Source organism: Dermacentor variabilis, chromosome 5 (assembly GCF_050947875.1).
Source record: "Dermacentor variabilis isolate Ectoservices chromosome 5, ASM5094787v1, whole genome shotgun sequence".
NCBI classification, from domain to species: Eukaryota; Metazoa; Arthropoda; class Arachnida; order Ixodida; family Ixodidae; genus Dermacentor; species Dermacentor variabilis.
Window position 1 is genome coordinate 23,136,755 of NC_134572.1, and position 21,918 is coordinate 23,158,672.

Consider the following 21,918-nt stretch of genomic DNA (forward strand, 5'->3'; position numbering starts at 1 on the left):
TGTGTTTCTTTAGGAGTACCATTATTCACATTATATTTTCTTTAATGCAGAGCAAGGGGCGAAGAGGAAAAAAAGCGAGATGACAAACACGGTGCATGTTTATCATCTCGCTTTCTTCGTCTGCGTCTCTAGCGCAGCCCCCACCCATAATTTCTAACGAACTTGCCTAATTATCTGCTCCTTTAAACGTAAATATTTTTGTGACTATCTTAGGACGTCGATTCTTGCGTCGCCCGTCGTGTCCTCTGTTTTTATTCAATAAAAGCAACACTGAACACAGTGCTAGTACTTTAACGTTTTAGTTATTATCCTGAAACACTTTCTATAAAAGCTTAATCACGGGAGAAACCAAAGTTCTCACCGACGCAAAGGTGCAAGCTAAAATTACAAGATTTGGCAATGCAAATTTAGCGCACGCTGCTTTCGTTAAAACATACGGTCCATCTCACGTGTATGTTGCAATCGGTTACTAGCAATGGTTTCTTCGATGTTTCCCTAAATGGCTTCGCTTTTATTATTTATAATTTTCACTTCTATGTGAGTCAACACTTCCTCGCTCATTGCATGCTCTGGGCCTATTTTCTTCACTTACTTTTCTTTACTGCACATTCAGCTGCTTTTGTTGCCGACTTGCTCCATTTTATTTCGCCGACTTCATTTCTTTCCTCTTGTTCTGCTTGTCTATTCAGGCGCCTACCCAATCTTGTAGATTGGCCAAGAATGCTCACATACCCAGCGGCACGTGATCAGTTGCACATACCCTGTGGACCACGTTGTTGTATACGCCGCAAAACAGCAGCATCGAGCACCCGAATAAGTGAAGGAAGAGGCAAAGCAAGCTTCGCTTTAATAAACGGGGATTGTCTTTATTTTCCGAGCTACATCTTAGGAAGACAAGGATGGCTTGCATTTGCCCTTTCCTCCAAAAGCGATGGTGCCAGGCTCATCCAACTCGCAAGTGTGACCATCACTGCAGCGTTCTTGAAATAGCGGAGTGCATACGTCTCCTGGGCACTGAAACATGACACGAATAATACAATCATGATGCGTGACCGACCAAACTTTGTAGTTTTCTGCAATGCCCACGAATAGACGTACATGCGGAGGTTATTCATTGGGCTAGGCTTCGGTATTCTGCCTTCGAGTGACCTTCTAATTTCCCCTTCTGGTCTCTTTTAGTACGCTTCTTGACACTCATTTGTAAATCTTATCGTGGCATAGTTATTAATCGAGTTCAATCTCTAATTTTCTTCACTGATCTGTTTCTATAATAGTAGGACCAAAAAGATTTGTTTACAGTACCAAATTAATCGGACCACCGCCAACACTTGTGCCAAAGTATCGGCTAGACTTTATACGTATAGCGATGCATTTCTGACTTCAACATCACATAATAAAATTAATTGCGTGTGAAAACAAGGCCTGCAACTGTGCTGTAAAACGTTGCGACAAAAGGAGACAGAGAGAATTTGACTCGCCATCCCGGCCCTTCGGGAGTGGTTCTCCAGCGAAGCTGTTGAAAAGCCCTGCTACAACTGCTGAGAGGGGTATGCAATGCTTTATGGCTCTCGAGTAATGATAATAATGGTAATTTATAGTAATGTTAGCAATGGGTGTAATTGTAATTAATTTTTCCAGCAAGCCACCGCTGGTCGTATTCCCGTTTTTTTTTCGTTTGCCGCTCCTTGTATTCATACTATTTCTTGGGAGTCCTAACCATGCGGTGCCTACCCATAGAGGTGCTGCAACCACAATGAAATCAGCTGCCAGGTTCGTTCTTTCATATATGAAAGGCTAGCGGCGTCACTCCCCACGTCACAAGCTGCCGTGGCGACGGCAGCTTGCCCAACAGCGCCTTATCATCAATGATGTGGTTTGGATGCTTGTTTTTTGCTTCTTATTTGTTGAAACTAATTTTGTGTTATATCGTGCACGCGGGGTAGCAAACAATGTATGTACCTTTTGCTTCAATCGCTGAATGGTTTTGTTTTTTGTTTTTTTTGTGACGAGGCGCCGCAATAAATTTCGACCAACTAGAGGCTAACAGCTTTGCTGTTAAAAGAGACGGAATTCGCTTTTCTCAGACAATCCATACTCAGCACGCTGGCTTAGTGGTTGCGGCCTACTGCTGCCGAACAGAAGGTCGTCGATTCCCGACCGTGGCGACCACATTAGGATAGGGGCGAAGTGCAAAATCGCTCGGGCACTTTGCTTCGACAGCACGTTAAAGAACAACAAGGCCGTCGAAATTTACCCAGAGCTCCATCCTACTGCGTTCACTAATATACCTTGTGCCGTCTCCAAGCGTTAAGCCCCCTATTAGTCAATCAATCTGAAAGGGTTCCATTTCTTGCTGGACCATGTGGCAGCTGATAAATCAGCAGCTGCGTGACAGGAATAGTCGTAGATATACCTTATAGCAGACGTCACAGCAGCCGCAACTGCCCTTGTAAGATCCGCATGTGCAGTCGGCGGGCTGGCATGTCGCTTCTGCGCAATTCACACTTTCGCATCTTGGAGGGCTAGTGGCAGATATACTGAAAGATCAACAAAACCACATTTCAATTATTTCCTCTTGTTCCGAAAGATTCACATACTGCTACAACAGGTACAAATAAAGTTTGTCGAATTCAATGCAATGTTCTACAAACCTTGTTCGATGTCCCTGCTCTTTTCCAAACTCTCTCCAAGCATTTTGCAACGACCTCTAATAAAATTTTGTGTGGTTTTTGTTTATGTTATTGAGATAGTAACTACATTGACACTCCAGATGAATTTTCCGCGTTGCCGTAGCTGTGGTGTTCTGGATATATTTAGCGCGAGCATTATTCACACCCTTCATCTTCTCATCTGTACGTACGCATGATCGCCGTTTTGGGCCTGTGTCGTGGGGCTCTCGCTAGGGAGAATAAAGAAGAGTCTGACGGCCTAAACGTTGTGTCATAAGTGGTGGAGGTGCTGGGTACCTGTTCTCCCACGTTCGCTGAGCACACAGGTCCTTGAAGCCTTTCTCGACAACCCCTCTGGTGGCCACTTGGATTTCTACAAAACATACCAACCACCATAGGAGCCATTTCTTTAGGTCAGGCATGTCTGCCTTTGTGGCCAAGTAGGTCGCTTCTTGCGTCCAGTGTGAATCGCGGAAAAGACGGACTTCGCCTCCTTCCGGCCTTTTACAGTTCATCCTCTGTCCCGAGACACTTTTTACCATCGTTGGGATAGACCTGGTCGTACCTCTGCCCATAACGCCACCAGATCATCAATAGATCCTGACAGCTGTCGACCATCTCACACAGCACGCAGAGACCGCTCTTCTAGCTCTATTTCGATCTCAGACGTCGACCCCTTCTTTCTGGATGACATCGTGCTGCGACATGGTGGCCCTCGTGTGCTGTTGAGTTATCGCGGCAAAACTTTCATGCCAACAACGATCGAAGCAGTACTCGGAGCTTGTGGCGCAGTTCATGAGAGGACATCCGCACACCACCCTGAAACAAATGGTTTAACAGAGCGATTTCATCGCACACTAACAGGTATGATATCAATGTATGTCGGCCTGAACCACAACAACTGGGACGAACTTTTACCTTTCGTGACGTTTGCTCACAACACCACTGTGCGATAAACTACGGGGTACTCACCTTTCTACCTCGTTTAGGGCGTTCACCGACATTCAACATCGACGGTGCTTTCCTAAATGTTTCATCTAACACATCGGCCAGTATACCGGAACAGTTCGTCTGGAGACTTGACGAATTTCGGCAACGTGCTCACCTCCACACAGGAGTCAGCTAGATCGCAAGCAATGTTACGATATCTCTCGTCGAGACGTCTCCTTTCGTCCTCGAGAGGAAGCGCTCCTTTGAACGCCCATTCGTGCACCCGGATTGTGTGAGAAGATTGAATCACTCTTCCTTGGATATTACGTTATTAATGAACAAATATCCCTAGCTAACTATCATGTTACTCCCGTCGAGGTTTCCTCGGACCATTTTTACGGGGTTCGGAAATCGTTCACGTTTCACGTCTCAAACTTTTCATTCGGCGTTTCCTTCCTGGCTAAGTTGTGGTCAGCCAGGCCGATTTCGCGCGCGGGGAAGTTTGCGTAGGCATTAGTCATACGCTTCATCTTCTCATCTGTACATACTGATCATCACCGTTTTGGGCCTGTGTCGTGGGGCTCTCGGTACGTGAATTAACATGAATAAATTAGTTCGATGGTCGGATACGGTCCAATGGATTTTAGCAGTGAAGCCCGATATTCTAACCATTAAACGACCAACGTCTTTCTTTTAGTTTTTGTTATTTTTCGTGCTATGCCGCTTGCCTTAGCGGGGGGAATAGAACAGCCTTAAGAATTACAGGCGTGCAAGAGACGTTTCGTAGTTACCAGGGCGCTGTTCCTCCTACCCAGCAGGAATTGCCTTGTGGGCTTAATCGCTCCAATATTTCACACCATCGCATAGTTTGAACAAAGTTCGAGGACTCGTTGTGGTGGTTGCCAGAGCAACCCGTGGCAAATACTCATCGTGTGTGATTAATCAAGAAATGTGGATAATTCCAAGTTATAACAACAAATTATCTTTCAGGACTGCTATAGAGTAAGTGCTGCCGGAAGGTGAAATTACGTGTTAAGATGAAAGCAGTTTTTCCTAGATGCATGTAGACTCCTCGATACATTCGTGCTCAGTACATTTACAGACTTACACATGATATTTAAAAGAACTGCACAGTAGCCTTGCACAGTGCCCCGTCTTTCTAAGCCTGTCTTTTCCCCATGAAGCCGTATCGACAAGCTCAGGCTCAGGTCCTTTTGAAGCCTTGGAAAACTTAGAGAGATTGGATGACACCGGAAGAATTCTTGGGAGCTCCTGGACAACGCTGATAGGCTCACTCGCAATCTGTAGAAGCACTTTCTTTTTCATTCCGTTCTGAGTAATTGTCGCACTGCAATTTCAATCTTCGTTATAACACGGCTGGTGGGCCGCTACAATACGACATTGTGCAAGGGAATTCTTTTGTAAATATTTATTTACGATACCGTACAGGCTCCACAAGGAAGCATTAAGCAAGGAGGAACGCACAGTATTGTAAAACAAAGAAGCGTAAACAAACAAAGAAAAACACGATTAGGACTGAACTTGTTTCATTACACAATACGAGAAATCGCTAGATTGCTTAAACCAGAAGAATTCAAAGAAACTTGAAAAGTAGCTAGTAACAGCGCAACCAGCGGTGAAACAGAATATAATAGGTGCATTGTTAACAATTTGGAAAACGACATTACCCTTTACAGAGAAACCGCAAGCAGCGGATTTTCTTCGCTTAAGAGATATCAGTAAATCCTTGGATTAAGATGGCGACGAATACTTGTGCAGCACGTGAAACTTGTAGAGCGGATAATGGATTGGGTGTATCAAAATAACACCTCAAACATCAGTGGAAGACAAACGCAATCGATGGCAACGTAGGAATAGATAAAGCGTGAAGAGATAAGCAATATGCGGCAATAGCCCGCAGCGATAATTGGTGATCCCCTTGACCTGCACTGGACTTATGAGTGGTGTTAGACGCATGGCTGATTATGATAATGAAACTAAGAAAATGATACCCCAGCTACGAAGACTTCTTGCATTGCGCTCATATGGCGGTGCATCGAGGGGGGGAGCTGGATTGCCATCGTGACAACAGCTGGTCGCTACTACTCACCACGCGGCCAACGCCAGCGCGACCAACAGGGTGGGAAGGAGCCAGGTCCTCATCTTCGTTCCTGCGCAACACGCCAAACACAGCGAGGACCATTAGTACGGCCAGCGCATGCACAAAGTCACTGTGGCACAGAAATACCACTGATGACGGCTCTGCGGACGTGAACGGAATACATGTGAGTCAAGGATATTCGCCGCTACAGCCAGAAGTGCCGCGCTTAGTGTCATGTGCGAAGTTGTTACCGCGGCATATATATATTTGGAGCCCGATAATTAGCTTTCTCTCCTTTTGGTTTGCCCGTGTCTTCACACATCCATTCTCATTTCGGCTTCCATTTTTTTAGATGTGCGCTGTCAGCGAACTTATGGAAATCTTTCTTGCACGCAGAGGAATCAGACCTATAGCACATCCAGCGCATCTGCAAAATTTCCCAACCTCAAAGCAAAGCGTGATGTTTCACTGGCAACAAGGGCTGGAACGGGGAGCTATTCCTACTACAAAGGCCTCCCACTCGACGTGCGTGAGTGCGCTTGTGATACATCAGGGCGTACGTTTAATCTGCGCGCCTTTGTTTAAAGTTTGTAACAGCCCTATTTTTCAGTGCTGCTGCTTCGTTCAAGCGTTCTTGGAGATCTAATATCGAGCCTTTGTCGGCAGGTGATCGCCTTGGTTCCAGCCGCATGTTCATGTGTCCCAGCTTCTGTTCATGTTGAATGCTTCAAATGTATTTTGCCTAAACGTTGTAGGTGATTCTGTAAGTAGTACATTGAGAAGTTTGGAGTGGCGATGTACTAATGTCAGTGTCTTGTTGAACCACGCAATATATCGCCAGACACTAGGAAAGTACTTATTTGCACAAGGTGAATCGAGTATGCCAAACTACGACCCATTCAGCGCCATTTAAAATGTCCTTTCTATGTAAACGGCCTACTTTTTTACACAGACAGGGGCTTACAGGCCTTATTAACTCAATTATAGTGGTTTTTTCGCCTTCTTGTAGCAATTACAATTCGTTATTGCATTTAAACTACAAGTGATCCCGTTTGAATGTTTCTATGTTAACTGAGATTTGATTTCAACATCGTAGACAGACCTGAAAAGTGGTAGTAGAGAAACGTTTCCTGCCTGCACTATAGTCGGAAGCATCAACTTTGTGACACACTTTGTAGGACACATCAGCTGTCTGCATACGCTTAATGTCTGTTAATTGTTTCGTTGTCACAATTTCTTGCTTTAGCGTTCTGTTTTCTTTTTATTCATATAAAGATAGACAGAGGAGTTGCAGCCGTTAACCAATGATGATTGCCCCTTTCCATCTGGTCTTTAAATGAGTATATATATATATATATATATATATATATATATATATATATATCACAAGAAGCTCACACAGGCAAAAGGAACAAATGAGAAATTGCTTGGACTTACTAATTGAGTTACCGAAATTATAAAAATAATCGAAATGAAGGGTTAATTGTAGTAGTAAAAACATAAGTACCCCAGAAAGTGGATAGGAAAACGGCGCCGCGGTAGCTGAACTGGTAAGGGCATCGCAAACGTAATTCTGAAGACGTGCGATCGTTCCCCACATGAGGCCTGTTGTTTTTTCGGCCACTTTCATTTCCATCAATTTTTCACTTCTTTAGCTCAATCAGTAAATACAAGTAATTTCTCTTATGTTGTCCTTGGTGTCTTCGTTCGCTAGCTTCTGATGATATGTTTTTTTCTAAAATGAATGCCTCGGTTCCCTTCCTTCTCGTTCATTACATTACGAGGCTCCCGAATCCGCGAACATTGATGCCTTCAGGTAGCATGTGTGGGTTTATTGACAAGTTGCCGTCACCCATATAGATCACGTACTCGTGGCGCCTGTAGCAGAAAGGATGTTAGACATCCGCCGCCAAGGTGTGTGAGTGGTGGCGCAGGCTAACGCTTCCAGGGATAGTTCTAGTAGTAAAAACAAAAGTACCTCACAAAGTTGGAGAAACGGCGCCGTGGTAGCTCAATTAGTAAGAGCATCGCACGCGTAATGAAAAGATGTAATTTCGTATAATTTCGTAGTTGTTTTTATGAACACATATATATATATATATATATATCTGTTTCTCTCACTTTCTTTCTTTATGACTTTTTCTTTCTTTTCTTTCTCCTTGTGGTCGCGCGCCACAATTCTTCGCGTTTCGGCCGAGACAGCGAGTTTTTTTACAACCCCTTAACTTTCCTCCTTTTCTTCCACACAAATTCTAGAATATATATATATATATATATATATATATATATATATATATATATATATATATATATATATATATATATATATATATATTTATCACCAATTCCCACACTCAGTCCAATAAGAGATTTGCGCCTTTCAAAAGACTTTAACGGCGATGGTCACGTAATTAGTCTGTCACGGTGAGGTGAATCGAGTAAATTGGTTCTGTCTGCAACAGCATTTTAGGCCCTACTGTATCCAAATTTCAATAAAGCGCGTGTGTTCTTAAGCAAAACATTCCAGAAGACGAATTTTCGACAATTTCGCTTACCTCAGTCGAAGCAGCTCAGCAGCCTTTCGTCGTCCGCTGTCGTGCAAGAATTCACGCTGGTCGTCGTCTTATAGCCGAGCGAAGAGGGCTGAAACACACTCCAGACGGCACGTGCTCGTGCAAATGCCCTTCCCCCTCCAATCCGGCCAAACCTGAAACGTCGACTCGTCGTGATGGACGTCGTAAACAAGCGGCCGCGTACACATTGCTGTCTGCCAAAGTCTCGTCGACTGCGCACTTTCTCTGGTGTTTCTTTTCCCGTACTTCTGCTGGCAACGACGCTGGTATAATCCGGTTGTTTCTACTCCTACATCGGCAACCTCGCAACTTTCCTTGCCAGCAAACTGCGGCGACATCAGACATATGGTGCGACTTCTGCGGCAAGTTTGTTTTGTAAAAGAAGAGAGAGAGAGAGATTCCACATCCCCGGGCCAGTGACCGCGCTAAGCAAATCCAATTTTATGCCCACCCCTTACGTACATGATGTACCAACCCAAGTCATATGCCCTGACGGACCAATGGATAACGAAAAGGTTTCACTGACCTTGACTTTAGCATTGGCACTACTCCTTCTTTGAATACCCCTCTGGGTACTTGCAGAGATGTAACAATCTTCCTCATACGCCTAGCCTATTTACTGTCTATTTCAGCTGCCTCATCTCTGGGCAAATGTCTGAATGGCTTTGCGGCTCGTAAAGTAGGTAGGTATGGCTTCTGTGTCGATGTTTTGGAAGGAATGCTTAGCAATGCATTATATGTCCAAGTACCTTCCGCCTTCTTGCGGGGATTTCATGTGGAGTGCCATCACGCGAGAACGCGCTATCACCAAATCATCTAATTAAACTAAAGAAAGTTTCAGGACCAACATTTTCGCTAAGGTATTTTCATACCACTGCACGATGCAGACAGTCCCGATGTTCGTGTCCTCCGAGATAATGATGTGGTCTTCGGTGGCTTAAAAACAGAGATGGTGTTACTCTGCGGTTCTAGTATGCGGGAAGACGTGGGCGTACGAATCTAGACACAGCAGACTGGGACTTCGGCTAACACCCTTTTGCACCGACTTCTTCTTAGCAATAAAACCTTGGTTTGTGGCTAGTTGGTTCATTCCGTAAGTATAAGCTATGCAGCGCGCTAAATACACGGCAAGAAAGGGGGCACATGTCAAACAAGACGGCCGCAATCATTGATGGCGCTCGTAAGTAGCAAGAGTATAGTCCATCTTGCTTGGCAGTAACTTTCAGGTTTCACCTCAATCACGAAATCTAGGATTTGATATGTTCTGACGCTACGTTTAAAGTGGTCAGTTAAAGCTATTTTGTAAATTTGGAGAGTAAGGTGAACGCATGTTCTCTTTCGGTCATATCAATGCGCTTTCGGGCTAATGGCAGAGCCTGTATCACCGTCATCGGACTCTTGAGTCAAACCCAACTAATGACGAAAGTTTATTTTATTTACGCTGCCGATGCATTGCCACTGCCCACATGCAATGCTCCGTTTCTGGGACCATTTAGGTACTACAATGATAAATAAGTAAATAAATAAATAAATAAATATACAACGATACGAGTAATGTCACAGAGAGCCGGATTGCTATAGCTTACTGGCCCGTTCCGTAAACTGTTCTTTTTACGCGAATTCTTAGAGTCAGCGGAGATTACATATGACGATGAGGGCTTAGTCTCCTTCTAATAGGAACGACTGAGCGCTCATAACAAGCCGCGTACGTGCAACTAAGTTCAACAACGTAAAAATTTATCTCGTAAATGTGACTTTCTTGGAGGACAGTGATAATGATGGTGGCATTGCAATATACATGGTCGACGCTCAACACAAGGGAATGTTTTGTATGTGTTGTGTATTTTGATGACTTAAATTGTGAGCCCAGTGTCGATAAGGCTGCTTGCAAGGAGCTCGTCTTCGTTGCAGTTCTTTTAACCATTAGCAAGATATATGCTGCACAAGTATGCACCTATTAAATATCGTCATATTGCTTACTAAGAGATTTGGTAAAATCGTGTCACATATAGTACCATATCTTGTCATAGTTCATGAATCTGACTTAAAGTCTGGTTGATAAAGTAAGCGAAAATGAAGGAAAGAAATTATGAGTAAAGAACCCTCTCTCAATACTACTAGCCTGCTGCTATCTTCGCTACAAGAAATTCATTGAGCTCTAAAAAAATTGATTCGCTTACAAAGAATGAATTTGGGTAAACGTACATTGCGTACTGGTATTTACAAGGTAAGTGCAAGAGAGTGCACGATAAACTAACAGAAAATAACACTATGTTCCATACAACTTTTAGTCGAAACCCCGGGCCTCTTTCTTCCGAAGTAGGCCCTTAGTCGTGTGAGTCAAGAGAGCGTAAACAGCAGTATGCGCTAACAGATATCGTCTTCTCGAGACTCAACTTCGACCACTTATTTCCGTTTATATTTCCTGTCTCTCTTTAGGGAGGGTGGAGGGGTAGACGGCGGCGGTGCATTCAATCGGGAAATTTTCCACATTACCCCAATCGCTCTCCTTAGCTATAGTTATGTTTCTTTGCTTTACACTTTTCTCTTACTCCCGTTCGCATTAAAAACACCTTTGCCCTCTTTTTATAAATTCCTTTTTTTTTGTCTTAAGTTAAATATATGTCATTGATGCTTTTTCGTAGTCTTTCCGAAACGTAGACTTTCCTTATTTTCTTTACTATATTTGTATGAATTATTTTTATGTAGTTATTCAGCCTACTTTATCTCATTTAACTCTCGCTATACTTAGCGGCACGAGATGAGGTCTTCTTTATTATAACTTTATTTAGGTTTTATTTATGACTTATCCCACTTAACGACGGTCTCCCAAACGGGACACTCGCAAGATTTCAGGTACGAAGTCGCATGGAAAGAGTCTGTCTTCACAGAGAGCGAATGTAGAGTGGTAATAGCAAGGATACAAGTCAAATGAGTGCTGTGTTCCTTACCCGACATATAGGGACATGAAAGAAGAGGAACGAAAGGTGGCATAGAGAAAGATAAAAATGGTTTGGTGAGTTAAAATTTTGCCACTTCTTAACGAGTATATCGTCTTGGAAGACATTGCGCGCGCAGTTTCTTACTCGTCCTTGTTTCCTCCACCAGGCATTGTCACCGTCATAAGCGAGACCACGTAAGGCGTCTGCAAAGGCTGCGCAAAAGTAACAGACCAAGAACAATATGTATATGCACAACTATATGCACAACTTTTGTATATTTAGAACTATATGTACCATTTTTAATATATGTTATAAACTTGAACTGAATTGTAAAATTGAATAAGGATGAGTACAATCATCGAAGCATCGCCACCTTCCTATACGTATATCGAGCTAGACCAGTCTAATTCAGTTATATTGCCAGTTTACAACCCCTCGTGTATCCTGTTCTTTTTTTATATATCTATTTAGAGCATTTACAACTTTAGCTTTGACTTCCGTAGAGGCCTCCCGTTGTTCTTCTCCAGAAAACCAGCCTATGTAATACGTCAATGTAACTGACATTTCAGCAAAGTGCGCTGATAAATAGTAGTGTTTATAATGCCAACGCTATTTTTTTAGTTGTGTTTAAATTTATAGCTACCTTTTATGTATATTGCTTCCTTTAAGTTTCTTGATTGAAGTTCTTCTACACCTTTATAGCATTCAAAATTCGTTTTAAAAGCTAATGGATGTCGCACAAAAAATCTCCTCAGACTATTTCTTAAATACCATACTAAACCAGTAAAAGCCGATCACTGATCACCTGTAGGTGTTCAAGACAACACGGGAAAACTAACCATATCTATTAATCTACAGGCAACTTATAAGTAAAAAATTCATCTTGTGGCACGTCGACCGAGGCGGTACTTCTATTTCAGAGCAGCCGCACAGGACTATGTCGAAGCACCACACGAGCGAAAAGATGATGATGAGTCGTATGTACAAATGACAACGACGCACAAAGATATATACGTTAGCCATATATATAGCGCTCGCATTAACTCACGCAACATCCCCCCCCTCCTCCCCGCCTTTCACGAAAGCGGTCAGCAAGCCCGCAAGCTATAGAGCGTAGTTACGGCGAATGTATGGGTCCAGACGAGATACGTGTACGATTTCTGTAGTGCGGCGATGGCGGTCAGTAGGTGAATTGACAGGAGTGATGCGATAGTTAACGGCTAAAGTTCTTTGCAAAACTGTGTGTGGGTCGAGATGTCTATGAAGAAATTTTTCACAGACCCAGGTGCGCGAATTGGTGCCCACATAAGAACTTAGTCGTCTGGGCGGAACAAAGCAACACGACACGTCGCATCATAGCAAACATTCCTTGTGTCCTGAACGGTAGCGGTGTTGGCGCAGGCAATTTCACAGCAGCGGGCGGTGCAAGCAGCGAATGCTTCTGAAAGGGGCACGTATGGAGCAGCAGTTGCTGAAAGTAATATGGTGTCCAAAACGAAAGATGGGGCACGACCGTACACGAGGAAGAAGGGACTGTAATTTGCTTTGCATTGGACGGTCGTATTATAAGTAAACGTCATGAAAGGTAGAATGGCCTCCCAGTTCGTGCGATCGGGTCGAACATCTATAGATATCATGTCGGACAAAGTTCGGTGGAAACGCTCCGTAAGACAGTTTGTTTGTGGATGGTACGCTGATGTGGTCTTATTGGTGATGCCAGAGGCCTGGAGCACTTCACGAACCACATGCGAAGAAACTTCTTGCCACAGTCACTCAGGAGGACACGAGGTGCGCCGTGGCGCAAAATGATACTCCGCATGAAAAACTCGGCGACTTCGGAAGCGGTACCAGAGCGAAGAGCTGCTGTCTCAGCACAGCGCGTTAGATGTGCCACTGCGGTAACGATCCAGCGATGAACAGCGGGCCTGAGTGGGAAGGGTCCGTATAAGTCTATGCTCACAAAATTGAAGGGGGTAGATGGGCATGATAGAGGGTGCAGAGCACGCGCTGGAAGGGATATCGAGCATTTTCTGTGTTGTCATGACGCGCAGCAGCTAACGCTTTTGGTGACAAAGGTTGAAAGTCCCGACCAGAAGCAAGCGCCTATTGATGCAGTCGTAGGTCTTGTGAAAGCCTAAGTGGCTAGCCATCGCGTGGTCGTGAAATGCTTCTAAAACTTGGAGTCGAAGTGAGCGAGGTTTGACTGGGACCCATCGGTTACCGGAAGGATGGTAAATTAATCGAAATAATGCGTTACCTTAAAGTTGAAAACGTGAAAGTTGTCATCTTAAGCGACTGTTGCAGGGTCGTTCTAATTCAGTGAATCGGTTGATTAGCGTACCGCAGTATGAATTAGTGCGTTGGGGCGAGGTGAGGTCAGTAGACGGAAGAAAGTCAACTGAGGCCACCAAATGGGTACCCGGCTGCTGGGCGTGTGCTTGGACGTTTGGCGAGATACTGCCGTGAAGACCGGAGTTGACGCATGGGTGCTGGTATACAGCAGGCAGCTCGACAAAGCAGCGGCACCTTGATATTGTTTGCCGTACCTATACGTGAGAGTGAAGTCATGTTCCTGAAAGCACAGTACCCAACGGCCGAGGCATCCGGACAAGTTTTTCAGGAACAACAACAAACGGAGAGCATGGTGGTCGGTCGCAATTGTGAAATGGCGGTCATAAAGATAGGGTCGAAATCTCTCAATTGACCATGCGATGCCGGGGCATTCCTGTTTTGTGATGATATAGTTGCGCTCGACAGAAAAAGAAAGAGTACGTCTTGCATAAGCCACGACTTGCCCCTCAGACTTCTGATCCCGCTACAGCAGGGCAGAGCCAATTCTATGCCCATTTGCATCATTGTGTAGAATAGTAGAGCCGGTTGCATCGAAATGACGTAGCACTGGCCCTAAAGTGAAACGTCGCTTTAAGGTCTGGAAGGCGACTTCATAGACATCCCACCACACAAAAGACACGCTCAAAATCAGAAGTATGTGCAGAGGAGCGCTGATGGTGGCCAAGTCACGGACATGACAGTGGAAATAGGACGCTAGTCCTAGAAAGCTGCGGACGCCTTTAAGTGTGGTTGGTGGCGGAAATCGCAACACTGAAGCGATCTCATCGAGAGCAGGCTGAATGTCATGCTTACTTACGACGTGGCCCAATACTATAATGCTTCGGCTTCCGGCCAAATCGACACTTTTTAGTATTCAGTGGAAAACCGGTCATTGCTAGACACGTAAGTGCTTCGTTAAGACGCAGTAGGTGAGAAAGTCAACTAAAAGATGACAATGTCGTCCAAGTACCAAAGGCACGTCTTCCATTTTAAGGTGCGGAACACTGTATCTATCATACGTTCAAACATAGCTGGCACATTGCGCAGTCCAAAAGGCACCACGTTAAGCTAGAAACGGCTATCAGGCAGGCACGCACTCAAGGGTGGTTCGGGAGGAGGGGGGGGGGGGAGCCGGACCACACTTGCCAGCTCACGCCACCACTCCTCAAGAACATTCCTAAACCGCGGCCAAATCAATGTTGAGACGACAGATATTCAGCGGTCAACATTTTGCTGCCTTTTTCACTCCTTTTGGATGGTAGTCATCGTTATCTCCTGGGGTGTGAAGGCCAGTTTTTCTAATCGATTCGGTGCCCGCGCGATTAACTCGAGATGCGTTCAATTGTAACCATCTATTCAACGGTCACGCGCATGGCTGTTGTTTCCTTAGATCAATTTTCTTTATTTAGATTAATCCAGGTACCAGGAAATGGATTCGGTTTGTGGTCAGCTGGTCCGTATGCTCATGGAACGAGTTGCGGCCAGAGGAAACGCCAGTTGCGTTTAACTTTTCCTTTTGCTTCATAGTTTCCTGGAGTGACGGCTCGCCGAGGCACTGGCAGATCCTTAGAACGATATACCCGCGAAATGGGTTAGATAAGGCGGAAAATAAGATAATGCGAGATAGTGTCCATCATCAACCCCTGCAATAACCCTTAAACTCATAAGCAATATGACTGTGACCATGACTGTGACTCGTCTGGTCTTTCCCTATTTGTGCAGCCCTTTTCGCGCAAAATTGGCAATGGAAACAAGAGTCGTAAGAAGTTGAGAAATTAAGCGATCTACTAATGGAGAGAGCCAAGGCAACAGCCTGACAGGAAGGAAAAGCAAAAATTAAAGCATTTAACCGTTCTTTATGAAAATATTTATGAATCAACGTATTTCTATTTGATAATGAAATACAGAAAATGCCGCCGGAAGTGGAGAACGATTCCGTGTGTTTTGAATGATGCTTCTACAGTTACCGGTCAAGCCACCTGACGAAGCCACTTCGCTGTTGAACCTTATGCGGGTGTTTTTCTAATCTTCCGCAGTGGGCGCAGTGCGTCTAGAACCCCAGCGTCTTGCGCTCTATACGCGGTTGTACGTGACTGGTGACCACGCATCCTTACGCAACTTCCCAAATAACAATACGAGTTAGTTTTGGTACTTAACTTGGTATAGCAGAAAACGAGGGATCCAAAAGAACTGTGATTGTTCTGCAAGTATATATTTCTCTATAATTCCTCCAGAGCTAATTCAAAAAACCCTACTATCGTCGGATACAAGTTAAGTATGCAGTGAAGCCCCGCCCACGCCCTCATAACTGCCAACCACTGTTCCTCCACGAGGATGCAAATAATTCGTACTTAAGGCTTTCCCTGTTACTAAAATAAGGCGGTAACCGCAAAAATAAAATTATTAGCGCGTAATTTTATGTTTTCCCTCGCCTATTATATTATATCCATTGTAGAGTATCCCTTCCTGAAGCCAGCCTGTTTCCTTGGTTGGCTAAAGTCTAGTGCTGCCCTTTTTCTATGAGGGATTATTTTGGGAAATATTTTTTTATATAATACTGGGGTAAGCTAATGGATCTATAATTTTTCAATTCTTTAACGTCTCCCTTTTTGTGGATTAGTATAATATTAGCATTCTTCCAGCTTTCTGGGACCCTTGCAATCTATAGACACTTGGAGCCGCCAGTTTGTTAAGCATTATGTCTGCTCCATCTTTCAATAAATCGACTGTTATCCCCTCATATCCTGCAGCTCTTCCTCGTTTTATGTGTTGCAAGGCCTTTCTGACATTATCGCTAGTTATAAGAGGAGTTTCTGTATCCTGTTCATTAGTGTTTCTAATGGAGGTATCCTGACTCCTCTGGGTACTGTACAGGTAAGTACAGAATTCTACCACTTCTTTTACTATATCTTCTAGATTGCTGATGATATTACCCTGCTTATCTTTCAGTGCATACATATTGGCTTGTCCTAGGCCAAGTTTCTTTCTCACTCATTTCAGGCTGCGCCCATGTTTTACAGCTTCTTCAGTCTTTCTCGGGTTATAGTTTCGAATATCACTTACTGTCGCCTTGTTGATCAGTTTCGACAGTTCTGCGAATTCTATCTTATCTCTTGAGTTGGACTCTTTCATTCTTCGTCGTTTCTTTATTAGGTCCTTTGCTACTTCGGATAGCTTGCCTACTGTTTGCATTGGTCCCTTGCCTCCCACTTCAATTGCTGCCTCTGAAGCCAGCCTAGTTACAGTTTCATTCATTATATCTATGTCATCTTCATCTCTATGTTCTAAGGCTGCATATTTGTTTGCTGTAGCCGGCTGAATTTGTCTGCTTTTACCCTTACTGCCTCTAGGTTGACCGGCTTCTTCTTGATCAATTTTACTCTTTCTCTCTTCAAATTGAGGTGAATCCTCGCCCTCACTAACCTATGATCACTGCACGTTAACCTAACTATCACTTCTACATCCTGCACTATGCTGCGATAAGAAGAAAATATGAAGTCAATTTCATTTTTTGTTTCACCATTAGGGCTTTTCCAGGTCCACTTTCTGTTGCTACACTTCCTGAAAAAGGTGTTCATTGTTCGAAGTTTATTCTTTTCTGCGAATTCTACCAGCATCTCTCCTCTAGCGTTCCTAGAGTCGACGCCGTAGTTCCCTATTGCTTGTTCCCCAGCCTGCTTTAGCCCCCTTTTGCGTTGAAGTCACCCATTACTGCCGCATATCGCGTTTGCACTTTTCTCATCGCTAATTCAACATCTTTCTTAAAACTGATCGACTTCCTCATCATTGTGACTGGATGTTGGAGCGTAGGCTTTTACAACGTTTAATCTATCCATCTTATTAAATTTGATTGCAACTACAGCTACCCTCTCATTAATGCTGTAGAATTCGTCAATGTTGCCCACTGTATCCTTATGAATTAGGAATCCTACCCTGTATTGCTTCTCATCTGGCAGACCTCTATAGCAGAGGACATGGCCGTTATTGAGAAATGTATAAGCTTTACCAGTTTTTCTAATCTCACTAAGGCCGATGATATCCCAAACAATGTCTGATAGTTCCTCAAAGAGTTCTGCTAAGCTAACCTCAGTCGACAGAGTTCGACAATTAAAGGTTGACAGTGTCAGTTTCCATTGGCGGTCTGTCCGGACCCAGAGATTCTTAGCACCCTCTGCTGCGTTACAGGTCTGACCACCGCCGCTTTGGTCAGGGGCTCCGCAGCTGCGGGGCACTGAGGGCCATGGGTTTATTGAAGGAATCATTCGGGAGGTAGTGGCCGAATACTGCACCAGGGAGACCAGTTCCTGTTGTGGTGAGGGAGTGTTCTTGCTGAAGATTAGTGGGCCTTCCTAATTTGGTTGTACCTGGATTAGTATAGCCCCACTCACTCTCGCCATGTTTTGCCGGTGCCAGGTGTCACTCCAAGCCTGCAGATGTACTGCATGTGAGCATGTCCTTCACTTACTGTTCTATAACTTTTCGTTCTGAAGATAACACACCGTACGGGTGACGGCAAATGATGCGAGAGCCATCTGTTTTAATTCCACGAGCCGTTACAGAGCTCTGACCCAAGGCTCGCGAAGAAACGTCAAAGCAAACTTTATGCTTCATTAAAATGGTGAGGAGAGAATTGGGCTGGGCCGTATTGAGATTTGAAATTAAGGTGGCCTCAATAGCATCAGAGTGGCCTCCTGCAGGCGTACCATGCGTGAAGGACGAGACAAGCGAAACAATGACGACACATACTGGCACAACGTCGGCGATATTGGCGACAATAGACCCTCCTGTATTTGCCGGACTACGCGGAGACGACGTTGGATGATTGGCTCGAGCACTACAACAGGGCAAGCGACGTCAACCATTTCGACGGCACGTACAAGCTACGGTACGTCGCTTGTTGCCTCACCTAAGTTGCCGATACGGGGTTCTTTAACCATGAAAGTGACTTTTCGGACTTATCAAGAATCACCTAGCAATTTCGCCAGATCATCCGCGTGCCCTCTGAACGCATCGAAGTCGCGAAACAGAAGCTGGCAACACGCATACTGAAATTTGACGAGTCCTATACATTTTACATTGAGGACGTCCTCGCTCTCTGCCGCCGCGCACAGAGTAATATGGCGGAAGCTGACCGTATTCGCCATATACTGAAGGGCATCAACTGAACCGGCTTCAATGCTCTCGTCATTCAGAGCTCAAACAGCGTTCGTGATATTATCAAAGCATGCCGACCGTCTTGACACCCTCCAATCCATTCGCCTTCCACGCGCCTCTTGCGACACTCGTTTGAACGGTAACCCTGAGTTGTGAGCGCTGGTGCGTGCCCTTATTAGGGAAAAACTTCAGGGACATCTTTCTGTACAAGCGATGCTTGCAACCATTCAACCCGTTCCTTCTAGACTGCGTGACATCATCAAGGAGAAACTGGTGTCGATGACAAGCGCCGCACTTGACAAGTCCACTGGAGCATTTCGTACGCCCAGTTATTCGGACGTTGCCTCCCGGCCTACCTCAAACCTTCACTTACCACCTGCAGAAGCTTACTGCGACTACCTGGCTTCGGTGACAGCGAATACTCATTCGCAGCATTACTACTCTTTGTGGCGCTTGTCGCACCTTTCTTGCTTCTATACTGCGGTATTCCCGGCCATATATCCTCGCTACTACCGCCGGCGTCCGCAAGAAGAAAGACGCGGCTACGCTCTATACCTTTGAGCGAGACAAAGCACCTAAGTTTGATTCCTTCGTTCTCGGGTGTCCGCAGGATTAAAAACGAGTCTACGCTACCTTTGAGGGAGACAGGACACCTAGGTTAGATTCCTACATTTCTGAATCGTACACAACCTCTTGTGGTTGCTTTCCCTCGCTTTCCCAGGACATGACTCGAGCTTCCCTCTCGCCCTGGCGTCGCTCGCCTTCGCCTTACCGCCGTGCCTTATCGCTTTTGCGAGCTGCTTCCCATGTTGTGGACACAAATTCGGAAAACTACAGGCTGCAGATTTTCGAGGTTAAACTGAGTCGTATCGTGCTGTCACAATGCCTTCTGCTCGTATTCCTTTTTTCCCCTTAACGTGCTCTCTAGGGCAGACGATTCTTTCTAAATACCTTGGCATTTATTGTTATGTTTAATTTTTCGACACGCTAATTCTCACTCGAGTAGTACACCACATTCATAACGCATGCAGAGAGTCTACGTGGGGTACAACATTATGTTGCGACGTAGGGGGCGACAAAAAGTGAGCTCTTGGTGTATCGAATATTATACTAATATTCGAGGCATTATCATGTCTCGAATAATAAAAAGAGAGTTGCTTATGGTATTCGGTTACTGATAAGAGCCCGCCAATTCCTTAACCGTTCTACACTTGTCTCGCTATATTACGCTTTTATACAGTCACACATTAACTACTCGTTAATATGTTGGGGAAATACATATAATACTCACCTCAGTTCACTTCAAACTTTGCAAAACCAAGCAATTAGAATAGTCCCCTCTAGTCGCTATAATACTAGCGCTCTCCCATTGCTACACTCTAATAACATTCTGTCTGTCAAAGAAACTGTGTTGTATAATTTGAGTATATTTATTTTTAAGTTACTGAATAATCAAGTTCCTGCATGTGTAATTCCTAAAACATGCCTGATAAACGCTAATGTCACTAGATTTGCCTTAAACAGTAAACTCATTTTAGCTCAGGTGCGCACCAACTATGGCAAACAATCATTTAATTTCTCAGCTTTTTTCATTTTGCAGTTCCTTACCACTTTGCGTCAAAACTTCGCGTTCATCATCCATATTTAAAAAAAACACATCTGAAGAATTTTCTTCTAACAGAAAATATTTAACGTTAACTTTTTTTCTTATTTCTTTCTCTTTTTTTCTCACTCTTATTATTTCAAGTATTCCGCTGTTCTGATACCTTTCTTTTTTATTAATGGTCGTGTATATTTCGAAGTTTCTTTTTGCTATTGTTGCAGTTATGGTCATGTAGATATTGACATTTTTTTCTTGTTTTTGTATTGCATGTTTGGGTAAAATTTTTGTCCGTTACTGTCAATTTCGTTTAGTTCATTTAGTTTTGCTGCATTTTCTCCGTGCAAGTGTATAATTTTATTCGTTAGATTTATTTTAACTCTTAATCTTGTTTTGCATTCTCCAGTACTTACTTTCTTCCATGTTTCTTTATATAGAATTTTGATGTAGTTTTCCTCGTTGCTTTATAAAACGCGTATTTATAAATAACAGGTGGTCCCGATACAGTCTTTGACTATGGCACCTCCTTCTGTATATTATTCTTTCTTATAACCTGTAATCTATACTGAATAATTCAATTTCAATTTCAATCTGGCCGCCTGGCGATGGCGCTTGAAACCCGCTGCAGGTGTGGCACAGACTTCTGCATGCCGCTTTCTGAGACCATTCGACGGAAAGAAGCGACGTCCTAACCCCTGCTGTCACAGAGAGGCCGAATAAGTATAGACGACGAGCGAGACAAAAAGCGCCACGTGCCGAGAACGCAACAGTAGCAACAATCACAAAAATAGAGGCGGCTGCCGTCCTTACGATGAGGACGCTTTAAGCACGGCGAAAAAGGCAACACAAAGCAGCGAACGGATAGAGATTGCAGACGACAAGCGTGACAGGCCGAGGACTACAGTGACGAGCGGTGAGCCACTCAGCTTTTCTATAAAGAGCTTTCTCCTTCAGTCTTTTCGATACGACGAACGCGAGCTGGCTGACTCTATTTCGGTACGTGCGTATTGTGTTTCAGCCTCGTCGTTGCTTAGCGGAGCAATTGATCGCAAGCACTGGTCTGTGTTATTCTTGGGTCATCGAGAAAGTGTGTAACCTTGAAGTTCGTGGAACTCCACATGGCACTGGAACTGGCAGGCAAGTAAATCAGTCTCTTCAGCGTATCCGGCGGCACCATATCTACGGTTGTGACCCTAGTGGGCTCGCTCCGTTCTTGTAAGTAAAGCGCGTAGCTCGCACCCCACTAAAATGCCAATGCCTTAAATATTCGACTTAGTTTCGTTGTTTATTTATTTATTTATTTATTTATTTATTTATTTATTTATTTATTTATTTATTTATTTATTTATTTATTTATTTATGCAAGTGTCGTAAAAGCCAGAACGGCATTTACATGTGTGAGGGGGGGGGGGGTTGAAACAACCATGAATACAACAGGGTAGCGATACTTAACATACACAACTAAGCATAAAAGCAGACTAAATAAATACAACAAAAATTGAGTTGCAACAAAAGTAATGTGACGTATGATCAATAAATGCGCATATACGAATTATAACAGCAAGAGAAACGAATGTGAGCCCATCGTTCGTGTGATTATTCGATAGGGCGAAGTAGT

At 44.1% G+C, this 21,918-nt stretch overlaps 2 protein-coding genes across 6 annotated transcripts in view; one reads left to right on the forward strand and one right to left on the reverse strand.

Moving 5' to 3' along the window:
- Positions 1–840: 840 nt before the first annotated feature.
- Positions 841–8,394, reverse strand: LOC142582350 (8.6 kDa transglutaminase substrate-like). The gene is made up of 4 exons (XM_075691961.1): positions 8,256–8,394; positions 5,710–5,770; positions 2,414–2,537; positions 841–1,014 (listed from the first exon to the last, which is right to left on the reverse strand). Exons 2-4 carry the CDS (start codon positions 5,760–5,762, stop codon positions 886–888), a joined length of 306 nt encoding a protein of 101 aa, XP_075548076.1. The 5' UTR covers positions 5,763–5,770; positions 8,256–8,394; the 3' UTR covers positions 841–885.
- A 12,825-nt stretch (positions 8,395–21,219) lies between these two features.
- LOC142582352 (uncharacterized) overlaps positions 21,220–21,918 on the forward strand; it is a 35,212-nt gene continuing 34,513 nt past the window's right edge. For 3 of the 5 annotated variants that reach the window (XR_012828415.1, XR_012828416.1, XR_012828417.1), the window contains exon 1: positions 21,220–21,437. The gene's annotated coding sequence lies outside the window, so the exon portion shown is untranslated. Of the gene's footprint in view, positions 21,516–21,918 lie in introns of all 5 variants that reach the window. The other 2 variants (XR_012828418.1, XR_012828414.1) reach the window with 1 other exon arrangement.

What these genes read in the sequence shown, in the direction of transcription:
- LOC142582350 (XM_075691961.1), bottom strand. Translation starts at nt 5,762, where the DNA reads ATGAGGACCTGGCTCCTTCCCACCCTGTTGGTCGCGCTGGCGTTGGCC. An exon ending in GCGCTGGCGTTGGCCGCGTG is followed by an intron (nt 2,538 to 5,709) that starts GTGAGTAGTAGC and finishes TTGATCTTTCAG; the next exon opens with TATATCTGCCACTAGCCCTC. An exon ending in GCTGTGACGTCTGCTATAAG is followed by an intron (nt 1,015 to 2,413) that starts GTATATCTACGA and finishes GTCATGTTTCAG; the next exon opens with TGCCCAGGAGACGTATGCAC.